The sequence below is a fragment of the Syngnathus acus genome, chromosome 14 (genome assembly GCF_901709675.1).
Source record: "Syngnathus acus chromosome 14, fSynAcu1.2, whole genome shotgun sequence".
NCBI lineage: Eukaryota > Metazoa > Chordata > Actinopteri > Syngnathiformes > Syngnathidae > Syngnathus > Syngnathus acus.
Window position 1 is genome coordinate 4673428 of NC_051099.1, and position 11283 is coordinate 4684710.

The 11283-nt window shown below is 39.9% G+C and overlaps 1 protein-coding gene and 2 non-coding genes across 5 annotated transcripts in view; 1 reads left to right on the plus strand and 2 right to left on the minus strand.

Annotated features, from left to right (window-relative positions):
• Nucleotides 1-10415, minus strand: part of uvrag (UV radiation resistance associated gene) — a 28555-nt gene extending 18140 nt beyond the window's left edge. Inside the window, exons 1-8 of one of the 3 annotated variants that reach the window (XM_037270521.1) lie at nt 10042-10412; nt 8258-8375; nt 8056-8090; nt 7120-7281; nt 6940-7014; nt 6772-6857; nt 5058-5163; nt 2138-2264 (exon numbers count right to left, since the gene is read on the minus strand). In XM_037270521.1, the coding sequence (XP_037126416.1) occupies nt 2138-2264; nt 5058-5163; nt 6772-6857; nt 6940-7014; nt 7120-7281; nt 8056-8090; nt 8258-8375; nt 10042-10146 (814 nt within the window). In that variant the 5' untranslated portion in view covers nt 10147-10412. Of the gene's footprint in view, nt 1-2137; nt 2265-5057; nt 5164-6771; nt 6858-6939; nt 7015-7119; nt 7282-8055; nt 8091-8257; nt 8376-10041 lie in introns of all 3 variants that reach the window. The other 2 variants (XM_037270524.1, XM_037270523.1) reach the window with 2 other exon arrangements.
• Nucleotides 10416-10703: 288 nt separating this feature from the next.
• On the minus strand, nt 10704-10775 carry trnad-guc. Its single transcript has one exon. It is a non-coding gene; the product is annotated as a tRNA-Asp (tRNA).
• Nucleotides 10776-10995: 220 nt separating this feature from the next.
• trnad-guc lies at nt 10996-11067 on the plus strand. The gene has a single exon. It is a non-coding gene; the product is annotated as a tRNA-Asp (tRNA).
• The last annotated feature ends 216 nt before the right edge of the window (nt 11068-11283 follow it).

An 11283-nucleotide genomic window follows, 5' to 3' on the forward strand; every position in this document is an offset into this window, starting at 1 on the left:
CGTGCTGTACTCTAAATACTAGATGTGTCATTTGTATTTTTTTTTTATTTTAAATAAATGGTAGTTAGGATCCAAACTTGACTGTGAATATTTAATGAAAAAAGGCTGTGCCAGCTGCTGTTGAAATGATCATCATGATCATAAATCAATCAGGAAGTGCAGTAAAATCTCTTTAATACGACTTTTTGAAAAACTATACGTACTGCAGTGTTTCGCAGTGAGGCCTGAACTCTGCGACCTCTGCAGTAGGCAAGGTGTGGACGTACATCTGCTGCCGTTCATTCGGACGTCACGGGTGCAATTTCTAGTTTGTGCGGCAATATTCAACAACTGCTGGCCCCGAACCCGAAGAAAAAGAAAAAAGGCTGAGTTCGGAAGTGTATCCAACGTAAATTCTGATGCCCAACATCTTCAGTCCACTCAGCCTCTGATAGAAGAACCCGAATGGTTTTTGGCTTTAAGAAAAGACCATTTCTGATTTCTTGGTTTTAATACTGCTACTTGACAAAATTATAACAAACACTTTAAATACCACACAACAATCATTTATTGGCCTAATTTATGTTGAAGAAAGGAAATTAGAGGCGTGTGACCCCAAACAAACGCAAGTTCCTGCATTTTAAATTCCCATATGTGAAAAGGAAGGAACGATTCTCTCTCTCTCACGTAAGCTTTCTATAATGATTTTTTTTTGGTGAGCAAAATATGCAGTGGACCTCATACATTGGCAGAAGTCTGAAAGTCAAGTAAATGATCAGGAGTCTGTTTCAGCAAGTGGATTACCAGGCCAACGAGTGGGCTGTTAAAACTGTCAGGCTAATACAAACTGCTCAAGTTTTGAGTTTATTATGCTAACAATGTCGAAAATCAAAAAAAAAAAAAAGAGGGATCACATTTAACAAGCATCAGCGAATCCGCAGCAATGTATGCTCACTAAAACACTCAACTCATCTTTATCTGCTACTGTAGTTCTCATGCAGGCATGCAACACACACACGCATGCAGAATCTTTCGATGTTTGGGTTTTCCAGGACATTTGATTTGAAAGAGGCCAGCTTTCTGGGCATTAGAATTATTTGCTAATGGGCCCTTTAGCGACGGAAAAAATGTGAAGACCACACGGCCAGGTACGGATGAGATTACGGTGAGGTTAACAATCCAGTCTGGATGCTCGCTAGGGATTTAGCTCATCGCGCTAACAACGTGTAAAACTGTCCATAAAACGCACAAATCTGAATCTAATTAGCCTTGTAATGTGTAATTGTGATTTACAAATTAAACACGTGGTTTTATTAATTACACAAAATCGATTGTACCAAACTTGGTGAATGTCAAGGTTTTTATTTGATGATTACGAAACGTTGGATGATCAGATAATTTTGCGCAATTCTTTAAATATTTAAACATTATTTTCACACTGATTTATGAGCAGATTTTCCCTTCGTCTCCTCGTTTCTTTACTGTCCAGTCAAAGATAAACCACGAATGAGATGAAAGCGTTGAGCTCTCATGGCTGTAAACAAAGCGATAACGATAAAGAAAGAAAAAAAAAGGGTTAACGACGAGGATGTTAAGTGCAAAGGAGAATTCTTGCTTAACTCCTCAGAGTGAATTTTTGTCTTTGTCTTTCTTAAAGAATTTTTTTGCATATATATAGAGACGTCACAGTCGTTCAAAACAAACTAGGCAAAAGTACACCTGTGTAGGAAATGAACAGGAACCACGCTGACATATTTAATAGTGGTTGTAAAATCCAAGCTTGAGCGCTGCAAGCGATTCCCCAAAGACACACCAACCCAAAATACCTGTGTACACCTGCACAAGTATTTCGGTTGTGCTCACCAAATGAGGCCTTCCATCCCAAATAAACATCAACAATGTCTGTAAAGCACTTTTTAGCTTGTATAACATCAATATAAAAAATTGCAGACATGGCAGGGTTGAGTCGCCCCTGGCACAGAATGCCTAAATCACAGGTATGAAAGGATATATTAGATTAAATATATAAAATGGGTTTTCACATTCCTTTCATTTTTTGGTGCGTCTGACTCGAGCTTGACTTTTGAATTGAATTTTTATTTACAGCCTGAGAAGACATTTTTTCATTGCTATTTGGGAACATTTGAAAACATCTTACCTTTCTTCTGAAGCTGTGCCATGTCCTTCTGCCGCACGTCTATTTCTCGACCGAGGGCCTTCCTCTGCCGCTGCAGTTCGCTATGAAGAACAGCTAAACGCAGCTGCATGCACTCCCGCTCTTTTTTCTGCACAGAGCAAAAGCAGCATAAAGAATGGATGACAGCAATTTGTGTATTTAAAACCTTGCTGTCCTTGACTGGCAAGCTATGTGACCTGCATGTATCATGGTTAAATTGCCTGTCACATCCATAGTCAAGTAAAGGACCTCATCTCCCCCTTGTGTAATTAAATGTGCATTGCAGAGACAGGAAACAGGCGGATGTGATTTAACGCGTTCCCCGAATCCAAACACAAAAAATGTTAAGTTGATGCGCTCAAATTTATGACTCAAGCGCAATGCAATGTATTTTTTTTAACTTCAAAAGTACTTTATTTCATACAAGCCATGATGGAACTAGGCACTCCCGCTGATTTAAATTCTAAGATGTCACATAAAATCATTTTATTATTTTCTCTTTTTTTTTTTTTTTTTAGATATAGACTGACGTGCAAGCAATGTTGGGATGAAAGACTGGAGCTTGTTTTTGATCCACTTGCCAAACCAGGCTATAACCCCCACACATCTACTCAGATAGGGATCTGATCGGACAAAGATTACGCTTCTTCCTCAGAAATGCGGCAAACGTGACAGTTACGAGGAAAAAAAAAAAAAAAAATGCAGAGAAAAGACTGATAGAGCCTCCATCCTGAAATATGTGTAGGACACAATGTTTGTTAGTTACCGTCATCGAGCAGCCGAGTTGACGGGTCACGCACAAAACAGTACTGGTGCCTGTGATTCCTACTGAACATCAAACAGTAATGGGTCAGCTGTGTAAATACACAGCGGGCGTGTTATAACCCAAGAGATTAATGGCAGAGGGTGGGTGATGAGGTGAAAGGGCCATGCGCTGAAGGTTGGTGGCCGCCACTCGGTCCGACTTTGATCTGGGGCTCTTTCTATGATGCCCATATGAAGCTCTACAAAGCAAAGTGTGGGGGGGAGAACCTTAGAAGAGCAACACAATGCTGCACTCATTCCAAGCTGGTGGGCTTTGACCAAACGGTAGAAAACAAGGATTATGTGATTTATTAGCTGATGTGAGCTTGAATGGGGTTTGAAGGAATGTTTTCAATAAGCAGGAAATATCAGAGACAAGACTGTGAAAGGGCATCTTTGTGACAAAAGATTGGGGCCTCCGTGTTGTGGCGCGGCTAAGCAGAGCCATTGTGTGCTACAGCTTTAATAAGTACGAGAAAGGAAAAGGGAAAATAATGGGTGTGATTAAAAGAACTGTCGACGGAGAAATTCGAAGCATTTCGTTTCTGAAAAGAAAACAACAGTATCATACGAGTCGTGTACCTTAAAGCTCCCCACTTTAAGCCGTGACTTCATCCCGCAGCTTCCTGCGTCTTAAACAATGATATGGCTCATTTGCCAGATTTCTATGGAATGTTCCATTGTTGTTTCGACTTAGGTACTTTTTAACCCGTTTTGAAGCGGTAACTGTAAAATGGACACCTCAGGAATAATTGAATACGCTTTTAGTATATACACCTCATCGTTATGGCCCCACTCATGATGTGATCGTCATAAGATATGCTCACTATAAAAATTCTCCATCATTTAATCACCCTGTCTTAGGTATATAGCCCCTTTAGAAGGTCATCAAGATGGGGATGGGGGGGTGTACCGTATTTTCCGGACTATAAGGCGCACCTAAAAACCTAAAATTTTCTCAAAGGCCGACAGTGCGCCTTATAGTCCGGTGCGCCTTATATATGGACCAAATTCCTACATTTAAACTGGCCCGAAGCATTGTGTCATGAAATCAATCATACGTGGCCCGCTGAAGACTATGAATCATGAATCAAAAAGACTATGGATCATTATTTTGTGATTATAAAGTAATTTGTTCCGTCTGAAGTTGAAATAAAAAAGATAAAATGGAGAATGATTTGATTTGGATTAAAAATCTGACATGATGCATTAATGGTGCACCTTATAGTCCGGTGCGCCTTATAGTCCGGAAAATACGGTATATACACCTCATCGTTATGGCCCCGCTAATGATGTGATCATCATAAAATACGCTCACTATAAAATTCTTGATCATTTAATCACCCTGTCTTAGGTATATTGCCCCTTTAGAAGGTCATCAAGATGGGGATGGGGGGGTTGTATATGCTCTACTAAAGAACGCTGAGCTAACAGCCTAGGCTGCCAGCTCAGCAACTAGCACCCCATTTGAAGACACAGCAAGTGATACAATAGCGCACCTCAAAGTCAAAGTCTACCTGCAGGATAAAAAGACAAAGGTATCACTGCCTCGGGCGGGGGATGCTTCTGAAGGCAGTATTTACAATAAACAACGTCAAAGCAGGGATCAGAGTTTGGCTTGCACAGCTGTGTGGCTACCAATTCCAAAAATGTTGGATATGCTTTCTCGCGTTTGCTTTGTATCCCACGACACAAGGGGGGAGGGACATCAACAATGGATTTTGGATCCATTTTGACAGATGGGCGATTTAAGCAGCCAAAACGAAAGGAAACAATAACTGCTGGGTGAGTGTGTGAAATTACATCTCGTATTAGTTTGGGTGATAGAAGCTCTTAAACCCGGTTGAGCTTTTAGTACAACAGACTCGGCCGGCGCTTATTAGTTCAAAGGCAGATAGGCGCCATCGCTGATCGCAGCAATTACGAACCTTCTACTAACATTGCAACCCCGACTCGCACCTTTAGATACTTTCCGAAAAGAAATGTGAAATTCAAGTAATCATACTCATGATCAAGCAATTTACAAATTGAGGGAAATTGAAAATAAGCAATTTAAGTTAAGCAATCAAATTCATTGTTGGCATGTGACGCCGCTTACCCGCACTGTGCATGTTGCTGTTGTTCTCAGCTTCTCCTCAATCTCCTTCCCAATTTTCTGCACTGTGACTTGGGTCTGTTTGATGGCTCTTTGGGCTGTATGGAGCCTACAGTAAGACAAAAAATAAAAAAATAAAAAAAATAAAGGTCATTGTATTATCAAACTATTATTAATTATTATAATTATTATTGTCTCTCTCCTGCAGCTAAGCCAGGAAAAATGTAAACAAATTGTTTTTTCTGAGTAAAATAATTTCATATTTTTTGCCCAGGCTTTTTTTTTTAATCTCTCTGAGGTGACAGTGACGACAGCTGACGATAGCGGTTTGGAACATCGGGGCAAATCTGTTTTGACAGCTTGATGTGTTTAGGTGATTGCGACTGGCGAATCTGATATGGCTTTTCCCCCACAGGTGAGAAGAGTTATCTACTCTCTTCTTTTCACGCATGTCAGCCCCCATCGTTCCTTGTCGCCTTTCGCTCAGTCACAATTGCGCAACCTCTGAACCAGACTGAGTATCCAGAGCGTCTCACGAACCATGGCAACTTTCTTTTTCCAATACAAGACAGACACCAAGCAACTAGTATATAAAAAATAAAATTAAAAAAAAGCGGGGGTGGGTTACAGGAAGTTATGACTATGGCTGTGCCCTCGACCCTTGAAGACGATAATCATCGGCAAAACAAAAACATTTGTTCCTTTGACAGTGACATTTGATACAACAGGGTGTCAGATAAAACCTACGTTGTGTTATAAGTGGACAAAAACGTTGGCACATAAAAGAGCAACCCAGAAATTTCACAAATCCGACAAAAGCAGTAAATAAATATTTACACTGGACTTTGTGCTTAGACACCTGTGTTTGTTTTGGACTGGTAAAAAGTGAAATTACGAAGAATCTTAAATGGCTCTAAGGAGCTGTTCAGCCCATGCGGCAGCAGGAGGGACAAAGATAGATCACCGTAACGGTGTAGAACCATGTAGAGTTCCCACTGGGTGTGGACGGAAGAAGAAGAGAACGGTAAAGAAAGCTGGAATAACACAAGACGCAAAAGGCAGATGTCAAATAGACTAAACTACTACTCCAAGTAATGAGGTTGCTATGATTAGTCTCCTCTCGTATAAACATAACCCAATTCTACTTCTTGATAAAAGAGTAGAGTTCAAATGACGATCGGAAAATTCCTTTCATTGCAATACAGGGAATATTTGAAAACCCTTCTGTGAAAATGTTAGTGGAAACTGTCCCAAATGACAGGATATTTGTTTTATTTTGGTAGAGTCTAACTAGAATCATCCAATTTGGCAGCACAAAAAAATGTGTGTAATTAGGCTAGGACGTGATCTGGCTATATTTACCGGAGGGCATTCCTCGGGGAAGCCCTGTGGTTACCCCAAGTAGTGCTTACGTCTTATAGATAACCAAAATGACTCATGCTTACCAACAAATTGTTATTTTGAGAGCCCCTAAAATGGTCAAGCTACCATGATACTCACTCAACAAATCACCATCTCCCTCTAGTGGTCTTACTTTGGGCAGCATCTATTTTCTTCCATTGAACTATCATGCATTCATTCTGCATGACTTCACCTCTGCATTTTCTTCTATTTTTTTTGTATGTATAAAAAAAAAGAGATTTTTATTTTAACCCCTGACGCCAATCTGCCCCAAAACAAACATTGCTTCCTTTTCATCTGACAGCAATGACCTTACCTGAGCAAAGAGAAAACGCTGTATGAATTTCGGACTGAGCTCTGGTCGACCTGAAGTAGACTATTTTTCTTCCGCTCCGAATGATCCTACGATGGAAAGGCGGCAGAGATGAAATGGAGGCACTAATCAGCAAATCAAGAACTTTCAAGAAATGGATCAATATTTCACCTTATGGTCAAAGTCAGCCGCATAGTAGCCATCGTTCAAGCCAAATATGATCTCATTTGTATTCCTGGATCGAATCTGTAAAAATAGCAACGATACAGATTCATTTTTTTCATGTTTAGGTTCCTGTATTTTTTTTTTCTTTTTTAATATAAATAAAACACAAATATCTCCGTGACTGACCTGTTGCCCCGTGTATCTGAGGCCATCGAGATTGACCTTCCATTCTATGAGGAGCTGGAAATGTTCCTCCTGTCCTCCCCAGATCCTTACCACAAAACAAGATAATGAGGTGTCCAGAAGGTCTGGTAACATGCCAAAGTCCAAACTCCTCCAAGTAGGATTCTTTAGAACAAACAGAAATCATCAGTAGCAAAAAAAAATTATTTATTCTCTTTCAAATTTGTCAACACAGCACAGGAAAGCCTCAAAACTAGTGAGAGTCCTCAACGGGAAGTAGAAAGTCATTGCTGAATGAAAACAGGAAGCTTTAACAGGAAACATTTTGCAAGAAAATTGATGACGGTATTGAGAGAGAATACTAGAAAACTTTTGTCTGCATGAAATTGTTTGAGAGGAAGTTGAGCAGAGAGTTGAAAGGAGTCATGACTGTCGTAATTTACACAGTGGCGTGCGTATTCCAAGGGGGGCACTGCACTGAGCACGAGCAGCATGCGTGAAACCAGCTTAGGTCAGCTCATGACTCGACAGCAAGGCAACATGGAGAACTGACTATTGGAAGGCCTGCATTTTTTTTTTTTCACACACCAGTTTGAATAGAGAAAAAAAGATTATATTGTTTATATAGATACAGTGAATATAAATTGGACAAAAAGATTAGGAAAAAAGTAATAAAAAAAAAAGGAACTTAATGGCCACTCAAATCTTCTCTGCTCTGCGAGTGATAAGTTTAAAGAGGCCTTAGTTTGGGTTTTCAACCTCAGGCAATGAGGAACAAACAGTATGTTGCAAAAACTGTTGCAACTAAATCGAGTAGCACAGACGAGAACACTCATATAAAAAAATAAAAATAACAATAAAGGCATCCTATAATGACTGGTGACACATCCTCATTATACCCTGAAAGCAACGTTAAAAAAAAAAAAAAATCATACTCACCAGTGAGTCTCGTATGACTTCACTCTTGTAAAAATCTAAAAAGACATTAAGAAAGAATTATTAAAAAGGACACATACAGCTACAAAATTAAATTCAAGCTTTTTTATTATTATTATTATTTTGTGATTGTTTTTGTAAAGTTGCTGGACAATGTGGGGAAAAACAACCATATTCTCTCTTGCAAAGTCAATTTAACACTGACCGCTAGATATGCGATCTCCAATACACAGATGGAGGGTAAAGTATGTGTCCAGCAGTGGAGAGCCATTTTTATTGACAATGTTTCTTGCCGCGATGCTCCGGAGGTGACGCAGTCGTCTCTGTTGGACACACACAATAAAATAGAGCATTTAAAGTTAGCTAAAAACAGAAAATCAAAGCGACATTTCAAAATGCAATTGTAGTAGAGGATGAAAAGTTAGTTAGAAAAGATACAACTCGGTTTTATTTTTTTCTTTATTTGGCTGCATGTCAGGTGTGCACCACCTACGTATGACGTGGTACCGGTAAATTTGTTCTCGATGGCGTTTAGCTGACTCTGCCAACTAGCATTGCATAGTAAATGAGATTTGAAACACAAATGCCAATCAAGTTCCTGGTTTTGGGGCAAATTTGTTCATAATGGTGCACAATGTCCCTGGTGACTGCGGTTCCAGTTGCACGCCTGCAGTCATACTGAGATTAAATGGAAGTCATGGGATTCCCTATACGATTAAAATCCTCAGACACAAGAACACTGATTGTTCCACGTGGGACTTTTAACCTCCCCTTAAAAAATGTCAGTACGCCTGGATGAATACGAACCCCAGGCAGAGAGAAAAGGTTATGACTTCAACTTGTACTGTGAAAAGGAAAACAATTCTGTTCATGGCTATCTCATCATGCAAATATTACCAAGATTATTTTTTCCAGACTCACAATCAGACTAAACTGCGCTAACAATTTCACTGAGGAAAATAATTAAAAAGTGCTAATAAGTTATAGAAGCACAAAAAAAAAAGTGCATTCTCCAAATATGCATCACTCATTGAACTGAATCTGTTTGACATGACTGAAAACTGAGAAATCTCAGTTAATGCTGCCCATGTGACTACACTACATGTGAGTAGTTAGGGGAAAAAATTCACACAGTCTGATATTGTATTCGAAATCTGAGCACCATTGTGTAAACGTGCTTTTTATGGAAACAAGACTTCAATATGTTAATGATTGCTGCAGAGAAAATTTAATTTAGCCATTGGTGTTACATTCTAAGTCGTTGATGTAACACGTTTTCTGTAATGTTAATTCTGCTCACATTCATATATAGCAACTCAAGCAATTAAGTGAATGTGAGAAAAATGTGACTAACACAACTTGCCATAATATCCAATCTGCAAAACATTGTATTATTTTTAATCATTTTTTGTGAACATTTTTTGACTGCCTATATAACACGTGTTTGGAACTTGCGCAATACACTTCCAAATTCCAATGAATGCAAAATAAAACGTAAACTGATTTCAGGCACATTTCAAATTTAGTGATATTCTAGCTGGAAAATAATTCCAGTTGCCGATGTTTAAGTGCAAACAACTATGAAGAATGTTAACCCCGAGTTATGACATATGCCGGGGTTTTCATTGCTGTCACTTGAGAGAACGAATCAAAAGTTAACTTGCAGGAATACTAAGTGTTTCTCGCGTTAAAAAAAAAAAAAGAGAGAGACTTCTTGCAGTCTTTGTAAACTACCCGGAAAAACAGGAGAACATGTCGATTGCAGAAGCAATGGTTTTATAGTATTCTGCATGTCACCCAAGCTAGCAACCTGCACGCTAGCAGCTGTTAGCTTCAGGAGCTAGCCTGACAGGGCCGCCTTACTCCTCCAGGCAGCAATTGCAACACTCAACTCCTAAAGCACACCGAAGCCGAGACAGCTCTGTCCGGATCGCCTGCTAATTGAGCGTTTTGGCTGCGTCAAGGCGTGTTAAAAGGCTTTTGTGTTACCTGCTGGGATGTGAGCTCTACGTGCAAGGATCGAGATGATGAAGCTCCAGAGTTGGTAACAGAGGCGGCGGAGATGGGAAGAACCCGACCGGTGATGGAGCTCATCCTCCTGTCGGCATTGAAGCGGGGCTCCCTCCGTCAAAACATGTTCAGCACCCACAGATTCGTGTTTTAAAAGGTCAAGGCATTCGGACGAGAAACGCACAAATGCATTTTTTCCCCCTACAACTAACAAGCCACAACAGCTGTCAGCGAACAAACGGGACGTAAACAAAGTACTGTACTGCAAAGGCTATTTTGCTACACTGTTCGGAAATCCGTCTCCGGTTTAGTGCTGTGACGCACACGCTTCTGATTGGCTGAAATGTACCGTCCATCACAAAGAAACAACGCCTTAAATTGAAAACTCGAGTGACTATTGGCTAGTTTGTCCGTTCTCCTCTACAGTGGGCGGGTTTACGTTGAAATTGTCAAAGCAGCGGAATATGAGGAAGTAGTACTCGAAAAACAGCGTGACTTTACTTACCAGTTTCATGCACTTACGTTACTTGGTACAGGTGACTTGCACCGGGCATTTTTCAATTTTGTACTAAAATCTGTGAAACAGATCAAAACGACCAGAAGACCTGCGGGTACTTTGGAGGAAGGGGTCAAAAAATATACTCCCCGTCGGGGAATCGAACCCCGGTCTTCCGCGTGACAGGCGGAGATACTGTCCACTATACTAACGAGGAAGGTGGCAATTGAACAGTGGACTTTGTATTTACTTTTTGTAGTGCCTGCCTATATACCGTCACGTGTTCGCGTGCGCGTCCTGTGTACAACTATGTTCAAGTAGGTACTGCAAAAAAGTGTAAAATAAGGTAAAAAATTGCTGCCATCTTATCACATTACTCGCAGGTACTGCAAAAAAGTGACCAATAAATCAAAATATATACGGCTAGTCCTTCGCCTTCCTCGTTAGTATAGTGGACAGTATCTCCGCCTGTCACGCGGAAGACCGGGGTTCGATTCCCCGACGGGGAGTAATTTTTGATTTTAAGAAACATTCTTAAAATATTGTTATATTTTTCAATATTCAAGCTCAACACCTTTTATTTTCAGTTTCAAGTTATATTTTTTTCAAGTTCAAAACTTTTGACCCCAATCCAACTCCATATAAATTCCACTGTATCACTACAGTTAAAAATCGTGAAAAAAATGTTATTCCTCATGGAATGCCTGAAATTCATCATAAATAGC